The following is a 21,432-nucleotide window of genomic DNA, read 5'->3' on the forward strand; positions in this document are numbered from 1 at the left end:
AAGTAGCGATGGCACGGGCAGGAAATCCAGTAAACGTGGCATCAACACTGTGCAGCAATATAATACTGCTGATAATATCGACAAGTGGAGTGGTCCCCAAAGTCCTCGTCACCAACTTCTGGAAGCTCGGGTTTGCTGACAGGCTGACGTCCGTGCAATCGGTTATTGTGTACCGCATCCACAGTTCGTTCCTCCTTCAATTCACCATCCCGGAATCACAAAATCAATAACAGCGAATATGCTATGACCGACGCCTGTGCGGGTGTAGAAATTGGATGTGTAAAAATAATAGCAGTGATAATACCACTCGGGAAATACACAAATAAAAATCCAGCTCGAGCCCATCAGAGGTTCACATTTGCATGGAAACTGAAACAATGGCGAAGTAGCCTATATCGGCGTGGGAAAACAAATACCTTTTTGGAGCCACTTGAATTTGCAATTTAAAAACCGATCAAAGTGATGGATGGAGATTGCTGGAGCTTTTGCCAACCGCAATTGCAATACTCGCTAATACTGTGCCTTTTCAATGCAAACTTAAACCCAAGTGTAATTGGATAACGAAAAAGACTGCGAGAGTTTTTTCAGAGATGTATGAAGATGAAAACACCTCAACTGAACACATTGGATGAGTGCGATCGAAAGTCTTTGCACAATGGTTAACGGATGAAAGGGCATATTCACGGGATGTTACACCCTGTTCTGGCAGGCTTTTCAGCCTGTTTTGTTAAAACTTGATACTGTAATGCAGCGTTTAACTCATGGCTCTGGAAGTTTTCTTTATTGCTTCCTTTTCCTCGTCGCTGGCAGCAAAGACTCGCGGATAAAGCCACCCCCAGAGATAAAGAGAGCGAGAAAAGGAACGTGAAAGAAAGAGGGAGAGAGAGCCAATTCTTTCACTAGCATTCTGCTCTCACCAGATCGCTCAGCCAAGCAGGCTCGTTCACTCTCGTAAAACATATCGCGATTCTCGGCACGTTTCGCGCGTGCCGGTCAGCAGCTGGCCTCTTGCCTATAACCCATACATACATTCCTACATCCTATTCGTATGTTATTCCAGACGAGAACGCGAGCGTCTGCGAGAAAACGTGTCTGTAAAGTCCTAATGACGAGACTCGACTTCCATCACTATTTCTACTAGCACAATATACCCTACTGGCTCTCCCAAAAGCTTCATTTTCAGTGCTAACGAATCGAGCATCATTCCAGTCTCTCATCTCTGATCACTCTCGAGATCAAATCTCAGCTAATTTTCCTGCGTACAATTAGCTGTGACTAATTTAGTGAACCATTAAATTCCATTATTTACGATGTTTGAAGGTAGTTTACTGGCACATGAAATTTTGCCTTCAGGACTTGATGTTCTACCTGCGATGTACCCAGATCTTGGGCGCAACTTTTGAACCACTCTGTACAAACTATGAGAACTATTCTCAAGATTGTCTTTGCCTTCGTTGACTCAATTTCGGGACTTGGATGAAACATGAGCCTTGATGAAAAATGGTGCATTTTATATCGTTTCGAAAGTTTTTGGACGCAATATTAGCATGATTATTTTTTTTGCAGTTTTATAAGTTGCCAAATTGTTTAAGTATAAAGACCTGCACGACCCTGCTTACCGAACTGCTTGGTCAATGTACGTATATTTCGAATAATCTCGAGCTCCAGTCGGATGACATCTTGAAGAGTCGACCTCACCGATGAAACCGTGATGATCGACTCGGATTATCCAACAGATTTACTTCTCAAGATTCGAAGGTATTTAGTGAGATCACGAACGGGTTATTCATGTGTAACAAGACACATTGACGAATTATGTCTTTCGTCGTAAAGCACCAGATGGGATAAAAAAAAAGAACTTACCTAGCCGAAAACCTGAGTGAGGGCACGAGAGAGTATCGGATGGAGGAAGAGCATGAGAGCCGGAGGAGTTAAGCTCGCCGTGTAACATTCCTCTTCGAGTAACTCGAGAACGAGCGTGAACATCTTCGGCGCCTCGGGGTCTGAAATGAGAAAGACGTGCAATAGAGTAACAACGAACGGAACTATAATCCATAAGTTTTTTCTTCGTTTTTTTTTTTATATCAGACGATATGGATCTTATACCTTGGTAATAAAAAACTGTACCTGGATTTTTCAATCTGTTTGGAAACCAGTAACTCGGCCATATTACTATTTTAGGTGGTCACAAAAAGTGGATACACTTTCTTCCAATATATTGAGGTATATACTCAGTTTAAGGAGTTCCACGGACGCAGAGCAAGGCTCTTTGCATCCGATTTTATGGAGTAATAAAATGACCATTTGAAAAAATACGAGCGTACGGAGCGCAAAAAAAATAGCGCGAACTCAACACAGCTCCGGGTATGAAATGTTTGCTGAATGGGTGGATGAATGTATTTGACCAAAACATCAGACGTTTTATCCGGTTAGGAAATGAATTTGGCGTCTGACACTTCGGACAGAAGCTGCATGCGTTTCGATTTTTTTCAACAATCAATTTCTATTTTCTCAAGCAATCCTTGAGATTCCAAATATTCAAAATCCCACAGGATGCGAAATATTTTCTGCTTCACTATAAGTTGCAAGCTTTTTGTTCGCTTCGAGTCGATTAAAGGACAACGAACGCGAAGCGCTCGTGGATGGATTTTTTGAGCGCTCCTGAGGTCTGGTTCTTATGCTAATCCAGGATCATGGGTGGCCCTCACACGCGCCCTTCGCTCGCCAGCGAGCCCGCCTTCTCTCGTATTAATTGCACTTACACGCACGTATCTCCCCGTCCACATATGCATGGGTAATATAATACGATCACAAATTGTGGGTGCATATGAGGCATTTCGAGGCAAATCAACAGGCTCTTTGTAATACACGTTTCGAATTATTTTTCGCCATTTTTTTTCTTCCATTCTAAATCCCTCAAGGTGGAAGAATTATTTTTAAATTTCAGTTCCACGATATCTTAGGCGCTTCATTTTTTTTTGTTGCTTCATTCGAAGCATCAAAATATATTCACCACGATCTACGAATAATTTATTTTAAGGGTAGAAGACCTGGAAGGGGATTCGAATATGCTGAAGACCTGTCGACTTTGTTCAGAATATATCATGCAGACACGATTTATATTTTATTGAGTGTTACACACATGTCTGATTCTCGTCTTCGGAAAATTCACGTCTTCGTCAGCATATTTTACTCCGTCGATAAACATATTTTACTCAATAATAAATTACCAACAGCGATGGTCTTTTTTCGGCGACCTTGATTTGGAACTTTGATTCGGACAGAATTTGATGGTCCGACAAGTCGAGCAGTCTCGGGCCAATACTTGGATGAGTGATCGCTTCGTCGCACGTTGATCAGGAGTCAGATTTTCTGAGTTTCTGATCGCCTCAACAAGCTGAATCTTAATAAAAACATAACTGACTATATCGGCCGAGTTTTCCACAATCTTGGACTGGTGAAACCCGAAAAGAGATGAGCAAGAAAAATGATAAAATTGAAATAAAAAACCACTCAATAATGGATTCTAATGAATGCAATTTCACTCGTGTATTCGGGTACTTTTGAAAAAGATAAATTGCAACAAGTCCGAAAAGAATTGAATGGAATCGAAATTTTATGTAAATGCAGACCTTAGAAATGTTGCGACCGTTAATGGACGGGTAAATTATTTTTTTTATGTGTAAAGTCGTGAAAATTGTACAATACGACGTTTAATATTGTTCCCGGATTACTATCGTTAGGTCCCTGAAAAGAGAGGATCTTCCGAGAAACTAATGAAAAAGGAGTACGGAAACACAATGAAGTCCGTAAGCCTGGAGGCTGAAGAAGATAAGCCCTCATTTCTCGAGACCAAATTGTACGCACATATGACACATTTAGCCGGAGGGATTGTCGGAAATGAAAACGAGATGGTACGAACGAGCGCGAAAAGTTGGATGAGCTAATTTCCACTTGGGACAAAAAAAATTAATGTTTGGAAATAATGGAAGTAGAATTTCCCTTCAAAAAGACTGGCAGTTTTGATGGGATTAAAAATACACTGAAAATACTTTCCATCGCTATTATCCACGATGGCGTTTATTTCCCATTTGTAACAGAACAACTGGCTTCGATCAAATGAACGCCAAAGCTCGTGTGATACCAATCCTTTGAGCTTTGATCCTGAATATGTTTCGATTCTCATAAAATAAATAGATTTTTATCCAGTTCCTGAGCAAAAATCCATTTGATCGAATCAATATTCGATTTCAATTAGCTTTTACTAATTTATTCGATTTACATTTTTCAGAAAAATTCGACTCAAATACTGCCAGAATGAATGTGCAGCGTATAAAAACGAGCATTATTAAAGGCTTGAACGATAGCAAACTGGAGTAGTTGAAAAAAACGATTTGTGCAACTTCAAAGTACTATTGATTTTCTATACATTTATAACATGCATTTTGAAATATGTGCTCCAAGTTGCAGTAAATGGCTTGCAGCTAGCTGCTAAGAGAACCTATCACTCAGCCCCATCCTCTTTCATTTAATTTTTTCTCTCACTCATCAAGCTCAAAAGACTCAACACCACTTCTCTATAGTTACGTATATACGTGTATAGGGTAGTGGTGGATGTTTCTGTAGCATATTCAGTAGCAATCTCGCCAGTGGAGGCAGAAGAATCAGCCAGCAAAGGGGGAGAGTCTATTGGCCGGTGATGAGGTTATTCCGCCCTCTCTTTCCCTCGGGAAGTGACGTCACTTTGCCACTTTATCGTCGCAAATACGATGGCCGACGACGTATGACTGACTGCTGATGTGAGACGTAGACCGTTCTTCGAAGGTCTAATGTAATTCGAATTCTCCTAATACTCTGTGCGATATCGCGCTTGTAACATTGAATTTGTAATAGGTTAAAAAGTAACTACCGATGAAAGAATCTAAAATGAACGTCCTTCAAAATTTCGAATATATTTCATGCACTCTTGTAACAACGAAGGATTGGCAACGCCTGCTCGATTTAAGTAATTCAGTTGCAGAGTCACGCGCCAAAAACAGATTGCAATAATTATTCCTTTGTTTATCGTTTGATTGTTTGTCACTATTTAGTTGGAAAGTCGACTGAAAAAAAAAATTTCATGAAAGCCAATCGTCTAAAAAAATGTGTTAATCAAAACCCAATAAGCAACGATATCTATAAATTTAGTTATTTTATTTTTTTCTGAACGTCAAAATTTCCACGAGCAATATAGAAATCGATTACGATAATTTTTCGCAATTTCTGTACGAAGAATGCACATTAGACCACGAATCGTTGAATTGTACTCGAAAACGATATTCATATATGATCATGGAGTTTATATTTCAAAGTTCCCTACGAAAGATACGAAAAGTCTGAACGTATCGTGGATTACACTACTGACGCGATCTCACGTAGACGCCTGACTGAAATCCCATTTATACCGCTCGAACTCGTATATCTTCGTGCCAAATTGCACTCTCATGCTCATTATTTACGCGGTAAATGACATCTTCGTTAAATCAGAGAGCATACAGCTACCATATACGAACATGCGGGAATTTGAAACTATAAAATGAGTTAAACACGAAGTTCTTATGCATGAGAATTCTGTAGGTGATAGGAATGTTCCATTGCTTTGAAAATATATTATACTGCGAGCTTCATACGATCAATACTGTGACAAAATTTCGCTAAAATATAAATTCAGTCGAACAGAAACAAAGCTCAAGAAGTACGACCGATCAAAAAATGTTCTCAACAATTCACTAAAGGCTTGATCCTTTCGGTTGAATTTGAAATTGAAGTAGATTTGAAGGTACTCGTCAATTGCTCGAAAGAAAAAACAAGCATAATTTCTTTCGGCAGATTGACAGACTTCTACGAAATAAAACAGACTCGAAATACTTCATGAAACAATAAACTAATTCGGTCTGCATTTGAGAAACCGAGAAAATGCATCTTCTCGAAATTGCGAAAAAAGTTTGCTCGTACCAGAAAAATTTACTGGATTGAAGAACAAGTACAAAACCCATTCGCCACCCTATGCGAGTCGGTATTTCCTGCTCTATACACACATACACATACGCAGTTCGAGCGTGATACACAAAACGGTGGAGTGCGTATGGAAATCTGAATCTGAGCGACGTGAATTAAATTGGAGCGTGACAGTTTCGAAACTGTGGTGCAAATGCTGCAAATATCGATTGCGCAACTTTGCGAGGATGTAGCGAACATACCTACGCGCGTGTACACACGTTACGCCCTTTTGATTTGCGCTCTATAGCGGATAGTACTCGAAAATTTGATGCAAGTTGGAATTCGGTTTCTGTTTCTACGTTTCTCTCGTACAACCGAAGTTATACGCACCAGTGAATTTTGAAACTTTCATTCACATAAATACCACGTGGCGAGAATCAAAAGACCGTAAATAATGGGCCAATTCTTCGAATTCACGGTGTTACGTTTGTATAGCTTTGAACATTCTACGTCAACTTTGATCGAATGCATTGTAGAAATATTGCACGACAATCCGATTACACAGAGCGTTTCGCGGGCTTGCCTGAAGCACATTTTGAAGCTTGTATTTCTCGATGAGATTTCAGGTCGGAAAGTTTGATGGGATCTTTCTATCTGCGATGAGTTTTAATTGAAAAAATTCACAAAACCTAGTTTTTGTTGTGCAAAGCGTTAGCAGTCAGTGCACGAGGCACGAGTGCGTGTTCTTGTCAGCTTCAATCATTAATTACTCATCAGGCCCGTGTGTTAGCTCAGTGGTCAACGTGTTTGCCTCCGAACCAAAACACGGGAGATCTCCAAGTCGAAATTGGGAATTTCGGCAGTGCAGTTTAGTGGAAAATAAAATTACAAAGAAATTGTACAACGTAAATAAGTGACTTTGATCTAAATTAGTCAAAAATAGAACTGGATGATAACTCATTGGTGCAGCATTCAAAAACTGGAGTAGAATACTCTACTCTAACTTCACCCAAATTTTACGAGCGAAAAAAAATTATAATGGAAATTAAGGAGTTTCGGTACAGAAGTCAAAATATTAAGAAATTGATCAAATTTGGTGATAATGTTCTTCAACATCAAGTGCGAAAACTCAAATTTTTTCCAAATTATCTTCTACTTAGTTATCGAGTAATTACGCATTAAAGCAGATTTCTCATGCCCGGAATGTATACCTATATATATGGAAACGCTATGCTTATACACGTAAACTTTAGTGATCAATTACTCGATAACTGTGTAGAAGAAAAATCTTAAAAAATTTGTGTCGTCAAATTTGGCACTAAAGGATATGTTCGCCAAATTTTATAAAATTCTGAACTTTTTGAATTTTTGAATTTTTTTAGCATGGATTAGCATGGCAACATTGTATCGCCTGTACCGAAACTCCTTAAATGTGTATCTAGCCAAGTAAAATTATATAAAAGAGAATTCGCTCCAAAATTGTGTATAGCAGGGACCGCGATTTCAACTGTTTTCAATTCTATTTTCCCTGCGTGTACGAGTCCATATGGATATAGCAAAGAAATATTAATATTAATGACATTTTAATGTGACTTATATAATAATGGAGAGTTTGAGACCTGAAGTCATAGTAGGTAGACCGGAAGTGGCCATATATTCGTGAGCAACGAGGGCATAATTCTCTCCATCCCTTCAACGAGTTTCAGGATCCAGACGTGGCCAGCACACGTCTCGATAAACGGACAATGTTCTCACTGCTGTGGCATCGCAGAATGTTAGGAACGCTGTCTGGATTCTCTCAACGGATGCTAAACTCTCTCCGTTCCCTTCTCTCCTCCTCTCGTACCCTATTTTCGACTTAATATGTCTATAGTTGAAACTGAACGTACTGCACAATGCTCGTACTTTACTCTCGAACAAACCTCACATTCGAGCGAGCACTCGAAAAGCCCTCCTGAATCCTCACATCCGGATGTACTACATTTCGGTATATTATATATAGGGACTATGCGGTGTGAAAGGAATTAGTATATGAACTGTGCACGCGGAAGCTTCGATTGATTCTTATAAAAGCTCGGACATGAGATCCAACGAAATAAATATTGATTACCCTATGTTTATTGTATACTCGTGAATTTGATGTGATATCTCGAAACTTTGGAATCATTTGCTTTTATAGAGATGTTTCTTTAGATATAAAAGCAATAGAATAAAAGCTATTTAAGGTAGTTCATGCACGAAACGATTTTCTTAAAAAATTCTTGAGATTTAGACAGAATTTAAATGGGTAGTCGACTGACACGCGTTTCAAATTTTCAAGAGTTCGTCTTGTTGGTTATTGTGACAAATGTGTTTAAATATGAAGAAAAACGCACAAATTTATAGGGGCTATGCGTAAAAAATCGTTTATCTTTCCATGTTACGAATAAACGCTTCTATAAAAAGCACTTCTCTTGCGCTTTTTATATTTAAAAAACTGTAGTATTTTCGATAAGTTGAAAAAATGTATTAACAATTTTGAATTAATAATTCTGACATTAATTGAAAGTTATTATACCTTTAATTAGGGAGTGAAAATCGATCGAATTTAGACACTCATAAAATACGACGCTTCGGGCATAATCTACCTGAATGAAAGAATCAATAAAACGAATTTCATATTTATTTCATTTTTCCACTATCTGTTGTTGAGCTGGCTTGAAATTATTTGGATTTGTTGAAATTTTCACACTTTTAAGAAAAACTACCACGAGGGTATTTTAGTAATTTCATTTTTATTTTTCATTACTATGGAATTATTCCTCGTTCACGTCTCCGGTGGTCCGCAAATCCTTGCCCTTTCGTGTGGTATCTTTTTTCTGCGGGTGATTTTACGAGTCCAACAAGAGAAATCACAAGCAAAAGTATTAGTAATAGTCGAGGACGCTTCGGACGTCAATTTTTCGCAGAGAAGCACACAACATACACCTCGTAATAGTACGACGGCGCCAGGAAATTGTACTGCAATCATTTCCTTTCTGGGTGTACACCATAGAGAGGAAAATGGAGAAAGGAAGAGAGTGAGTTAGTGACGCCATGTCCGGACTTCTCGTTGCTGTATAAAATGCCCCAAAGGTCACGCCCAGGCTTACGGGATAAGTACAGTGCGAAATACTCAACTGACAAATCCTCTCGAATTCTTTCTCTTCGAAAAACACCCGATAATACCGCTTACGTTGAACAAATAAGGTACTTGTGCCATCGTCAAGCGAGCGCTACCTCAGATTCGATCTCATACCAGGACGCCACCGGATTGGCTGTTCTTTCAATAACCCTTTATTCGTTGAATCTTATTATTGAAATTCCATGGTTTGCCCTTTCGTCATCCCGCATATGGAAGTGGAGACAAACTCGATTAAGGAGGGTGGATCGCGACGATACAATATTGCCATGCTAAACCATGTTAAAAATATAAAGAATTTCAAAATAATAAGAATTTAATAAAATTTCGTAAATTTATTCTTTCAAAATATATAAGACAATATAAATTTTTTTAGATTTTTCTACGACATAGCTCTCGAGTAATTGAACACTAAAGTCCGCCTGAATAAGCATAGAGTTTACATTATACAGTTATACATCTCGTGCATAAGAACTTCGATGTAACGCTCAATTATTCGATAACCATGTGGTGAAAAAATTTGAAAAAAATTTTATTTGTATACTTGATGCCATAGAATGTCAACACCAAATTTTATCAAATTCTGATTATTTTGATTTCGTGATCCACCCTATTTAGCCCGAAAGGACTTTCATGTGATTTCATTGCGTGACAGTTTCACAGCAATTTTAACGCTTCTGAAAGTGTGTTCCAACGTTTCGACAGCTTCAACTTTCACGCTTTGCTTCATCCTCTGCATTGTGTACATGAAACTACTTTTCGACTGCGCATTCTACAGAAGATTGAAATATGCGAAATATTTTTTTACAACACAGAAATATCTAACAACTGTAGTACAATGATCGAGCAAGTGTTGTTTGTTTCGCAGTATGCATTCACCCAACTTTCAGCTTCCATATTATGTATGAAACTACCTTATTGACTGTATTCTATGAAAAAACATTTACAGCGGAGAGAATTATCCATGATTTATTTTAAGTACTCACAAGAAATTCCTTTTTTTCGAATGAAAATAAATTTCTCCCACATCGATCGACCGGTGCAGTACCCGCAATGGAGGAATGTTTTTTCCCACTTTTTCTCCGATCCATGAAGCCATAATGAATCATCTGAAATCATCGTTTCCGTTGATAACATTAATTTTTAATTTATTTTTTCCATCTTTTTCTGTCATAAGCTACGGTGGAAAAGAGTGACATCTAAAGGAGTATTCAAGGTACGAAAAATCATGTATGAACGTATTATGCGTTGTTGTAAGACGTCTAACATATGGTGTGTAGACGACTGAAAAGAATGTCTCAGGGAGTTTTAAAATCGAGAACCTAAAGAATGAGAAAAAAAACGTCGGCGCAGAGACGGAAAACGGAGAGAAAAAGAGCATTGAAAAATTCGCCCTTTTCTTGAAAACTGCATCCTCCCCATTATACTGAAACAAAGGTACCTAGCTCCATTACGAGACGCCAATTTGAAAGTACCTAGCTAACAACAGTCCTCACGGTGCTTTCTGAGCACCTTACGTTACATGTGTGTAACGTGCTACTAGTCGTACCCTTTTTTAGGATAAACTAGTTTATCCTGCCTAATCTTCAAGACGTACGCAGTTTACTCTAGGAAAAATTGGTTTTCGCTGCAATGGTGCAGGTAACCTTAAAAAGAATCGTACATCCATGAATATTGATCGTATCGTTTTTCCAATTGAATCAATACCCCAACTGAAAAAAGTGGGTCTGTACTGCAGTTGTATAACATTATCACTGTATATCTACGAATGTTCGAAGTATCATGAGACTGGAATGATGTTTAAGCTGAACCTTCTTCAATTCCGTTCAAATTGGCATGCATCAAGCTCGAACTAGACGAAAAAAGACGAGAAAATTTCGAAGTATTTTCTGAAGCTGCCAACCGCAGTGTTTGTACTTCAATATGATAGTTTGAAAATATTTCGAAAGCCCAGTCGATAAAAGCACCATTTTTTAAATCATATTATAAGATATAGATTTGAGCGTTTCTCTATTCAAGGTGTAAAAGTTGGGCAGTTAATTTTTGCTCTTTTGGTGATCAAAGAAACGATTAAATTTTATTTTCACAATTATTAAAATAATGTGTAACTTATTTGTTGAAATTGATATATTTTTAATACAACGATAGCGGTTAAAATATTTTCGTAGTAACATCGTCCAGCAAAATGTGACAACAGCCACTTTCTATTTATACGCGTATGCATATCTATATTTTAAACCAGCTGACTCATGGTGTTGTCAAACCTTTCACTGTTTAGATCGCTATTACTCGTTAACCTCAAATAAGTGTTTTTCTTTTTCCATTCCCAAGTCATTTTTAACGGTAACAAAAGGTTTTCAAGACATCTCTAAAATTAATTGATCTCTAAAAATATTATACTTTCTTATTCTCGTTTTTGGCTCTACAAAGCATCGCTCAGGGTGTGCCTGTCATAAGCCTATGTACTGGGCTTCAAAAAATGTGATTTTCATTAATTGTTTTCTCGACAACTAGAGCGTAGTTCCTATAATAATTCCGGGAATAGAGGCACGGTGAATATTTCTAGCATATTTTCAAATTTCAACTCAAAAGTTGGAATTTTCGATTCCCATTAGATTCGCGTGATCTTCCTTGAGAAGGTCTCGAAAATTTACAATTTGAAAAAATAAGTCGAACCACCACAAGGCAAATTCGCTCAATAGAAAAATTCTTTTAAAAAATTGTCGATGTGTGTGACAAACAAAATATTACGCAAAGTGGGGTGAAGACGACAGAAGGTGACAAAAGGTGAAAGGATGTTCCGTTTAGTCAAGATACCCTTGCATGGAGCGTACGTTGTGTCTGCTACGTTTTCAGAGTTCTCTTGTGTGTGACCGCAGACTAATTTTTTTTTCGTGGTCTCTCCCGGGATGCGAGAAAAGAGAGGATACAAGGGAACTCGAGAGTCGTGGCGTGGAAGATGAAGAAGCGGAGAATGGGCTGAAGAGGTCGCGACTGGCGACGAAGTGGACCGGGGGAGAAAAAGGTCTGAGGGCTCGCCGTGGCAATCCTCGAGAGGAGAGTTACGAATTGGCAAGACTATGTGAAAGAGTGAGCCAGATACAGAGAGCAACAATTATAAACACAGCAATTACGCGACTGGCTGCGTTGGCGAATTTTTCTCGCTCTCCTCTTTCTCATTTCCTTCAACCCTTTACAGATACTTTTTTTTTTGCCACCCTCACTCGTTTAATCTTTTCGTTTCTTATTTTTCGCTTGCAGCGTCAACTTTATATAATTGAAATTAAATGGAAGGTGTGCTAATTAAAAAATATTTATTCAAAATATAACTCCAGATGTTTTGACGGTTTTTTTCGTTGGTTTTCTTCTTTTCACATTTTTTTTTTTTTCAGTCCACGCGTATATACCGTGCGAAGTCGAAAGCTTCATCACACTTCTATACGAAAGCTTTTGTTTCGTGCGTCTGATGAAACCTCCGCCTCGCTGCTCGCGGTCGCCATTCTCTTCCTCGTTCTTACTCTCTTGTCGTTCCTTTTGCGTCTCGACAGTGACTTGAAGGATGCTTCAACTCGGCAACCGCGTCAATCGAGTATGAAAAACGGTTTTTCTCAAGCTTTAGAAAAAAATGTATTATTCTATATCCATGAAAATGAGCCAACATCAGAGAACGTTCGTCAAAACTCTTGACTTTAACAATTACTGCAGTTCCAAAAACTCGCTCTTTAATGAGGATCGTGCGAAATGCCATAAAGCAAACATTCAAACGTCAAATTCTCCAGATTCTAAAAATGAAATATCGAAATTCATCGTTTGTACATTTGACTCCATTTGTGTTTTTCCGTTCCCAATATGACGGAAATATCATTTAAAAAATTGCTTTCCAAAAGAGGAAAACAATTCGAAATACTCGAACGTACTTCTTCCGCTTTTTCCTATTTTCCTGCACCTCCGCGTCACTCGCCCCTTTTCCTTTCTGTCTCTCGTTCGCTCTGCCATAATACGGTAGGTTTTTTCTCTCCTCGCGTACATGCGAGTCGTCCAACCGTGACGCGAATAACGAAGGAATCCCTTCGAACAACGGCTCAACCCCGTTTGCATAAACGCTCAACAATCGTCACGCTTGACTTGCGTCGCCGTGTTGTTCCACGATACACGATTATGTGCTGATGCGACATAAAAATACACTCCGGAAGTTTAAAGACGAATTAAAAAAACGTTGAAAATTGTGAGATTCTCAACGAAAGTGGAACTTCAACGTTCCACCGTTTAGCTCGAGGATTGCACGAAGTTCCTGCGAAAATCTTATGCACTAATAATTCCAATGTTCGAGGAAAAAAAATTAAAATCTATGAATGATATTTGCATACAAAAATTTCAACGTTCTCTCATATAAATTGGTATCAAAACTGTGAATAAAGTCTTTCGGATGAGAAATAATTAATAAAACTCGCCTGCAATTTAGTCGGTCAGATGTTTCGAAATTTGCTCAATTTCAGAATGAAACTTATTCGAAAAGTAAACAACTGAAAATTCAATAAGTCAACCAACAGTCGAATTCGTTATTTGAAGAAAAACGAACTGGTTAATCAGGAAAAGTCATTAAACAGAAATTCAGTAATTCCCAATGACACAAATGGAATGACGATGAGTGAAAAATGATAAATTCACTTGACGAGTTGAGAGTCAGGCCCTTCGTCGCAGGACAATTTGTACTGACCAAATGGTTTATTATTGTGGATGTTGTTGACGGCCATGTAGGAGTAAATTTTGGGACGATGGTTGCCAGAAAGGTAACGTCCATAATGAGACAAAATGAGTGATAAAATGGGATTGGGTGGTGGATGGAGTTGGCTGTTATAGCCAACGTCGGTCAGGAACCAATCGAGGGTCGAAAACGAAGCGGCCGAGTTTTTCGGAGGTTCGTGTCGTAGTTTCTCGTTGATTTGACGATGAGACTGTTCGTGATGGCGATGGTCGAGACGAGTCACGGCTTTTGAGCTGGCTGATGGTGGTTCGGATGCACGATCCGTCTGAAGGGGAGCCTGTGCGACGTAGTCACGTTGATTCTTCGAGAATTCATGATCACGATCGTTGTCAAACTCGTACACGGGTTTCGTATTTTCGGTGGCTGCGAAATTCTCCTTTCCGGATTGATTTTCTTCGGAGATGAGATGTCGGTTATTCCCTGCTGCAACATTAAGCGATTTCGTGTTTGGACTATTTTTCAGAAACGATAATTCACTGTCCTTTTCGAGGCATAAAACTCCGGGCGGAGTGTAAAAAACCGCGGGATCCCGAGCTCGCTCGGGCGGAAGATATTTTGTGGTCACGTGATGACCAGAATCTGGCTGGTTTACGAGCAGGGTAGCCACTCGCTGAATATTCGAGATTCGATCTTTGGCCAGTTTTGAATCATTAGCCTCCTTTATTTTTGTACGAAATCGATAATAACCCGGTCGCGGAAGTTGCAAAATTGTAGTCGGAGCTTGGGGACTTCTCGTCGCATGAAAAATTTCATCGCGACGAGAAATGTCGGGAGCAAAGTCCGAAGCGACGCCGCTGAGGTTTGCAGTCACGATATTATTTTCACTGGCTCTAACTGCAATTGCCTCGATTTCGAAGAAAGAAATCAAACGAACGACCACGATTAAGTGAATTTCCATACGCTCTTTTATCATTATTCCGAAATAAGTAAACTTCGCGCAACGAACGACGACCGACTGAGGAGAGCTCTTTCTCATTCAATCTTTATAGCGAATTCCGTGTCCTACTTCCTAATGGATTTTCCTTGTCAGAGCTAGGATGTTCGTGCACTTCGCCGCCGGAAGTGAGAAACACTTTCTTCTTTCTCAAACAGTATTTCAATATACCCTCGAAAGTCCGAGTGTTTTATGTAAAAACGCAGATTTAAACGTTTTCGAAATAACCTGCGCAACGCGTTTGTCATTCCGAATTTTCTGGAATTCATTTGCATCGAGGGTTAGGAAATTTCGATGTGTCGCCGAATAAATTCATCGCGTTACACAGACGCGTTGCTTTTTATAATTAAGACAAAAATGAACCTCAAATAAAATATAACATGCAAGAATCCTCGATGGTTATGAAATTGGTATCGTGGAATATTATTTTTCGCTCCAATTTCATTTGTATGAATTTTTTTCCGACTGAAGAATGTCTTTGAGAAACCAACTCTTTCGATCGTCCAGTGCTACAAATTTTTATTCGTACGAAGATTTTTCCAAATATTATTTTTACTTAAACAATGCTTACTCACTTGGTTGAGAAAAAAATATCTTTATCCCGAATTTCCAATGGGCCCAGTTCTTTACTGTGACGACAATCATGTATTATTGTATTACGGTTATACGGTCCCTGTAGAAGAGTTTTCTGTACGTTAAAAAACACCGAAATGGTGTCTCCATCTGCTGCTAGTTTTGGCTTTTCGATCGACACAAGAGAAAGCGATATTACCATCGTTCGATTTTTTTATCGACATTGTTGATTGTAGGTAAAATAGAAACAGGGCTTATTTCGCCCTCGTTGCCTTCTGGCGGTTTTCCTCTTCACCCTCTTCAAGATATTTTTTTTTTCAAGAACACTTCAGCTGAAAAGGAGGTTTTGACTTTGACAGTTTGTCAAACATGGCGACCGAATGCTCCTCCAGTTTGTGATTATCCAGTGCGAAAAGTTTCTGCAGTGACATTCCATGTAGCTAGGATGTTTTGTATTGAATTTTAACATTCGAATAGCATTCGACAGTTGATGAAACAACGCAATACAGGTAGAGTCAAACACACCTTTATCTGTTTGTCAATGGTGAAGTGCTCGAATTGCAAACGTCTCAATGTACACGTGTGTGTATTCGCTCTTACTGATGCAGTATGACCTTATTTGTCTAATTTGGACACAGGAAGTCGATATATATTCGTGTCACTCAGTTCCCGCTTTCCAAAGGCCATTGAGAGATTCAAACGTCACTCGCATTCAATTTAACGATTATAATCCTTTCGCGGAATTATTCGAAGGACTAAATCATTTTGAATATTTCTGATAAATTTAATTTTGCAGACCCTCAAAAAAACTAGAACAATGAATAAATTGCGCTAAAAAGCAGCTGGCAGGCATCCTGAGATGCAAATTCAAAATGTCAGTCGGATAGTTTGGCCAGAAGCTTGAAATTTGCCAATGACAATGCCAAGTTTGCGGAAAAGAGTTGTCGGCTTTATGCGTCAACTCTCTATCAGCAATCTTACTGCCGCTGTTGAGAGTATCGGGCAAGGAGAACATGGCCTCCAAACGCCAAGGTCACCGCAAGTTGACATTCCAGGAGGGTGCTTTGTGACAAGATATCTAAATGGGTAACAGCTTTTATTTCATTCTATTTTCTCACTCAACGATACATACAATTCCATCCCATTTGGAAATTCTTTTTTACTTTGCACACCCAAGGCTACTTTTTTCATTTTCAATGTAGTAATGTGTGTTCCTTGTATTTTCATCAGTTTTTTATGACGTTCAAAATTTAAGCTGAAATCTGCAGATCTCTGTTCAGAGTATTATTGAAAATCATCTCAAAAATTATATAAAAAAAAACAGTGTCAACACGTTATAGCTACTGCACTTGTCCTGTTCTTTTAAAGCTTTGAAATTCATGAATTTTTCTAGACAGGAGCAAAAGTCGGAAGGTCCAGTCATTCTGCATGGACGAAATCCTGAGGAGTTGCCATGCAAACCTTTGGGAATTGTTTCTGACGAGGAGGAGGATGTAATTGCAGCTCTGACTGGACCAGATCGTGGTTTAACAACTGTGAATTTAAAACAGAGGCATTTGAGTATAAGCGATCCTGATGTGGATTACATAGATATATTGGATCAGAGTGATCAAAATGCAACTGGTGAGTTTTGGGAAATTCAAACACAATTTTAACAAATATTAATTCATCAAAATAATTCATATTTATGGAAAAATTTTCTACAAAAATTAACGAGTGGTGACTTTAGAAAGATATACTATAACGACTTACAAAAAGTTCACATTCTACTACGCACTACACTTTTCAACTGTAATTGACCAAAATGACAACCTCGAAAAAGATTGCATCCTCTACTATAAAATAATGAATCTGCGATTAACATCACTTTTCCAATTCTTCCAAACAAGAAAATTTTGATTTTTTTTCTGATGAGAGCTTCAGAAGAAATAAATTTATTTCAAACCACTGTAGTGTACGTGTTTTAACAAACAGCAGCAGGAACCACAATAAATACGTTTTAAGAGAAAATTTGTGGGGGGGGGGGGGGGGGTTCGAATGTGAATTTAAAATCGCAGTCAACACCTCGATGGATTGTATATTTTCCGTGGCTCACGATCGATGGTTAGTGATACCCTCGACCGACACACCATTGTGTCCGATCGACAACAGCTCGGTGAAAATTCGGGCAGCTGGGAAGCTGTACGAGCCGGAAGCTAAATATTCCCGAGAGAGCCTGCTCGACGATGACGAGGAGGATGCAAATCATTACAAAACTCGTAGCGATTCGAGCAATCGAAACATCATAAGATTTTTGGAGACTGAAGCACGAGACGATTTTTTATCGAATAATTTGATGACTCAAACGACCACCGGAAACGTAAGATTCGCCGAGGACGTTGGAACGAACGTTCATTTCGAAATCATCGAAAAACAACTCGTCAACGAAAGTTCTAGCGATAGTCTGAATGACAATTCGAACAAGGAAATTATTCAGCTCGTTATGAGAACAGCTTCTGACGATACTCTCGACATTCTGGACGAGGCTCATTCCGAAAACGATATTATTCCGCCTCCGTCCGACTTTGCGACTGAAATGATTCCCCTCAGGAAATCTAAGAGTGCACCGGCACCTTTTAAAAAGGCTCACAAAGGTGCGACTAATTGTTGCCGACGTTTCTGTTGCCACAAGCATGCAGTTTTCTTTGGCTGTTGCTGATGCGCTATTTCCTTCAGGATTTCATCATTGTATATTCTTTCTATTTTTTTTTCACACTGTGCAAAATATTATACCGCATGATAAGGGCTGATTAAGCATGAATCAAGTTAGGGAAATTTCGGATAAAAGGTGAAATAGAATTTGGGAGCAAAGTATGAGCATCCTGAAAATACTTTCGATTGACAACGAATTTCGAACTGTTCTGCAAAGACTGCTTTCTCCAAATTACATTTTAACCATGCACTAAGTTATTTCCTTATCAAATTGGCATCTCTTTGAAGTTATTCATTGAATAAAAGTGAATTCAAGTGTAAAAAAATGAATGAGTCTAATTTCGAGTTAAAACCGCCGTGAACGTCGCCTGAGCGTTTTTCGTTACGTGAACTTCACTATTTTTTGTGTTTGTTCATTTCGTTGTTTTTGATGCTTTGGACACGATTTGATTTTCACAGGATAAATCGTGTTGTCCATTAATTAGTACCCTCAAAATTACAACATAGTTTCATGGTTTATTTAGGAACACTAACAGGCTCGGAGATCGCCGGTGTTGAAAACTGGTTCAGTCCTAACGAAATGGCCTATGGAATTGCAACGACGCTTTACGAGAAAAATCCAACGAATAATGTTAATAATGGTGAACCTATTGCTGATTGTTTTGGTGTAGCAGCCAGGCCTAATGCCGCAGTTCTTGCACTCGCTGACGGAGTTAATTGGGGTAAACGGAATTATAAATTAAAAATTCATTTGCGTTTTCTTTTGAACCTCATTTTTGCTAGTACATTATTTAATATTTCATCATTTCGTCAGGTCCAAAAGCAAGTATTGCGGCTCGTTCTGCCGTCCACGGAAGCATGGATTACCTGAACAAAGCTCTCTTTTCATCGTCTATCAGCGGAGACGTGACAACAACTAGGGACGTTTTTGTCGCTCTTCTTCGATCATTTCACGCCGCTCATTCCCTCATCCTTCAAGAACAGGGAATGCTAACTACTCTGACCGTTTGCGCGGTTCTGCCACTCGCAAATCCAACGTCCGGTACCAATTCGAAAACAAAAAGATACGTCGCTTGCACTTGTAACGTTGGTGACAGCCTTGCTTACGTCTATTCAAGGTGAATCAGTAATTTTTAGTATTTTTAAATGCTTAAAATTTTGTAGATAAATGTGTTTTCACTCGAATTCGGTTGTAAATTGTCTCGATACTCAGGGAATATATAATTAATTAATTGGGAGATATTTTAACGGGGAAAAACCGGAATCCTCACTTTTATGCTCCAAAATTGTTTCATCACAGAAAAACTGGCGTTCGAGAAATAACGCGAGGTTCTCATGACATTCACTGCATGCGTGATATGAGAGACGCTCTAGGAGCTCTCGGTCCGGTGGACGGTTGCAATCCGGAATTGAATAATTTGACCCTGGCAATGACGGAAGTGGAACCGGGTGACGTGGTTTTTCTGACAAGCGATGGTATATCGGACAACTTTGATCCGGTTGTCGGAAAATTTGCTATTTTACCAATCGGTGGTTCGGCATCGAGCGGTCAAAGATCCGGAAGATCGGAGAGTCATAGCAGAGGTGCTAAACACACTCGCAAGCCGAGTGAGAGCTTGAGGAGAACGAATTCGAGCGGTAGCGGGGACCACAGCGAACTACCGATCGTCGAAGCTTATCAGAGACACGAATTGACTCTTCTGCGAATGGAGGATCTGTTAAGAAGAGGCGTTTCCGGAGATGGGCCACCATGCAAAAGTGCCAAAAGACTGTGTGAACTACTCTTGGATTTTGCTGTAATTTTTGTCTTCAACTGTTGTCATATTTCCATTTCCATTGAGGATTTTACCGATGAAAATCGATCGTTGGTAAAATCGTTACTGGGGTTAAGTGTGAATCTGCATTTTTAGTATTTTTCCGTAAATTGTTCAGGTTCGAATAACTGCCGCAAAGCGTCGTATTCTTGAAGACGCGGATCTCTATTACGCTCAGCACAAAGACGGTCAATTGGTACAGCTTTCGAAACTCGAGCAACGCTCGCGAAGGAAAAAGATGCTGGACAAAATGTCAATGGTACCGGGAAAATTGGACCATGCGACGATCGTAGCATACGTAGTCGGACCTCATGGAGCAACGGAGAGTGATCTCTAGTCCGTTCACAATTAAAAGATACAAAGTTTATCGATATTGTTCTTGGGATAAAAACGCCCGGCCCCATGATTTGTAAGTTATATTTTTATTCGTCCCGTATCCATTTTCATTTGTTTTATCCGTGACGTCACAATACTGTACATGGAGTGGCCAAATAGTCTGAATACGCAAAGAGACAAATATACAAGAGATCTACACTGCCACTCGCAATTAACTATGAAACCGGCAGAAAAGTACGTTGCTCTTTCGAAAAGTCATAGAATTTACATAACTCAACTCGGATAATTGCTGCGAACATGTCCGATATTTTTGTAGAAGCTCGATAGAAATGTTCCAATGGACTCAATAAAGAACCACTCGTTCGAATTTAATTGAATATTCAATTCAAATGTTTCAGGGTCTAATTAATAATCATCGATATTCCGCTCCTTGAAACGCAAGGACAGCTTTTTCTGGGTTTTGTAAAATCTTCCAGACTCAATTATTGTATTGATATTGATAATTGAATATTAATCGTTTGTCCCTTGTAGTTCAACGATGGAAATGAAAATATTATTATTTTTGTTACATTATTCCGTTAAAATATTTTTCTTTTGTTATTCGTTTCATTATTTGTTTCAGAATCTGGCAGAAACTGTATAAAACTTCACTTTTTGTACCACTTTGATCTCTCCCACATGAGAATTGTATTGTTTTATTGTCTATATTCACATTTTTATCGATCCTCTTATTTTGTATTTTTCTTATTTTTTAATAAACTTTATTATTACGTTCATGTATTAATCGTGACGATATCATTTTTTATTTAAAAAATAAGTTATTATTTTATTTCTATTCCCGACGTTCAAATTTTCGTTTTCTGCAATTGTGATACTGCAGATTTTTGAAAAGACGTACTTTCAACGTTAATCAATAATTGAGCAATTGCAAATTCGAATTATCACGCGAAAACCGTTCTTTTTATGTACACATCGCATCATTTCAACGCAATCTACATTTGGTGGAAAAAATTAACTGTATTTGTCTTAAATTTACAAATTGATCAAAATCACAGGAAACCCAATCAGAAAAGTGTACAATACATAAATATTTTTAAAATCACATGAAAATAAGAACATTAATAGTTGTTTTTCAACGACATATAAAGTTCCTTCCTTATTCGAGTATAAAAACTATTCG

The 21,432-nt window shown here is 38.6% G+C and overlaps 2 protein-coding genes across 6 annotated transcripts; one reads left to right on the plus strand and one right to left on the minus strand.

Annotated features, from left to right (window-relative positions):
* Positions 1 to 13,478: 13,478 nt before the first annotated feature.
* Positions 13,479 to 15,522, minus strand: LOC122419225 (uncharacterized). Of its 2 annotated transcripts, none has more exons than XM_043433612.1 (2): positions 15,414 to 15,522; positions 13,479 to 14,327 (listed from the first exon to the last, which is right to left on the minus strand). In XM_043433612.1, the coding sequence occupies exons 1-2, from the start codon at positions 15,481 to 15,483 to the stop codon at positions 13,804 to 13,806; spliced, it is 594 nt and encodes a 197-aa protein (XP_043289547.1). In that variant the 5' UTR covers positions 15,484 to 15,522; the 3' UTR covers positions 13,479 to 13,803. The 2 variants fall into 2 exon arrangements, with proteins under 2 accessions (XP_043289547.1, XP_043289548.1); XM_043433613.1 differs by having other exon boundaries at positions 13,479 to 14,324; positions 15,414 to 15,506.
* A 228-nt stretch (positions 15,523 to 15,750) lies between these two features.
* Positions 15,751 to 21,036, plus strand: LOC122408631 (PP2C-like domain-containing protein CG9801). Of its 4 annotated transcripts, XR_006260509.1 has the most exons (9): positions 15,751 to 15,920; positions 16,208 to 16,497; positions 16,805 to 17,034; positions 17,469 to 18,044; positions 18,627 to 18,824; positions 18,917 to 19,220; positions 19,403 to 19,898; positions 20,035 to 20,325; positions 20,875 to 21,036. XR_006260509.1 is itself a non-coding variant. In XM_043415509.1 (8 exons), the coding sequence occupies exons 2-8, from the start codon at positions 16,325 to 16,327 to the stop codon at positions 20,251 to 20,253; spliced, it is 2,196 nt and encodes a 731-aa protein (XP_043271444.1). In that variant the 5' UTR covers positions 15,751 to 15,920; positions 16,208 to 16,324; the 3' UTR covers positions 20,254 to 21,036. The 4 variants fall into 4 exon arrangements, 3 of the variants coding, with proteins under 3 accessions (XP_043271444.1, XP_043271457.1, XP_043271466.1); XM_043415509.1 differs by having other exon boundaries at positions 20,035 to 21,036; XM_043415522.1 differs by having other exon boundaries at positions 17,520 to 18,044; positions 20,035 to 21,036.
* Positions 21,037 to 21,432: the final 396 nt, after the last annotated feature.

Source organism: Venturia canescens, chromosome 1 (genome assembly GCF_019457755.1).
Source record: "Venturia canescens isolate UGA chromosome 1, ASM1945775v1, whole genome shotgun sequence".
In the NCBI taxonomy this organism is placed as follows: domain Eukaryota; kingdom Metazoa; phylum Arthropoda; class Insecta; order Hymenoptera; family Ichneumonidae; genus Venturia; species Venturia canescens.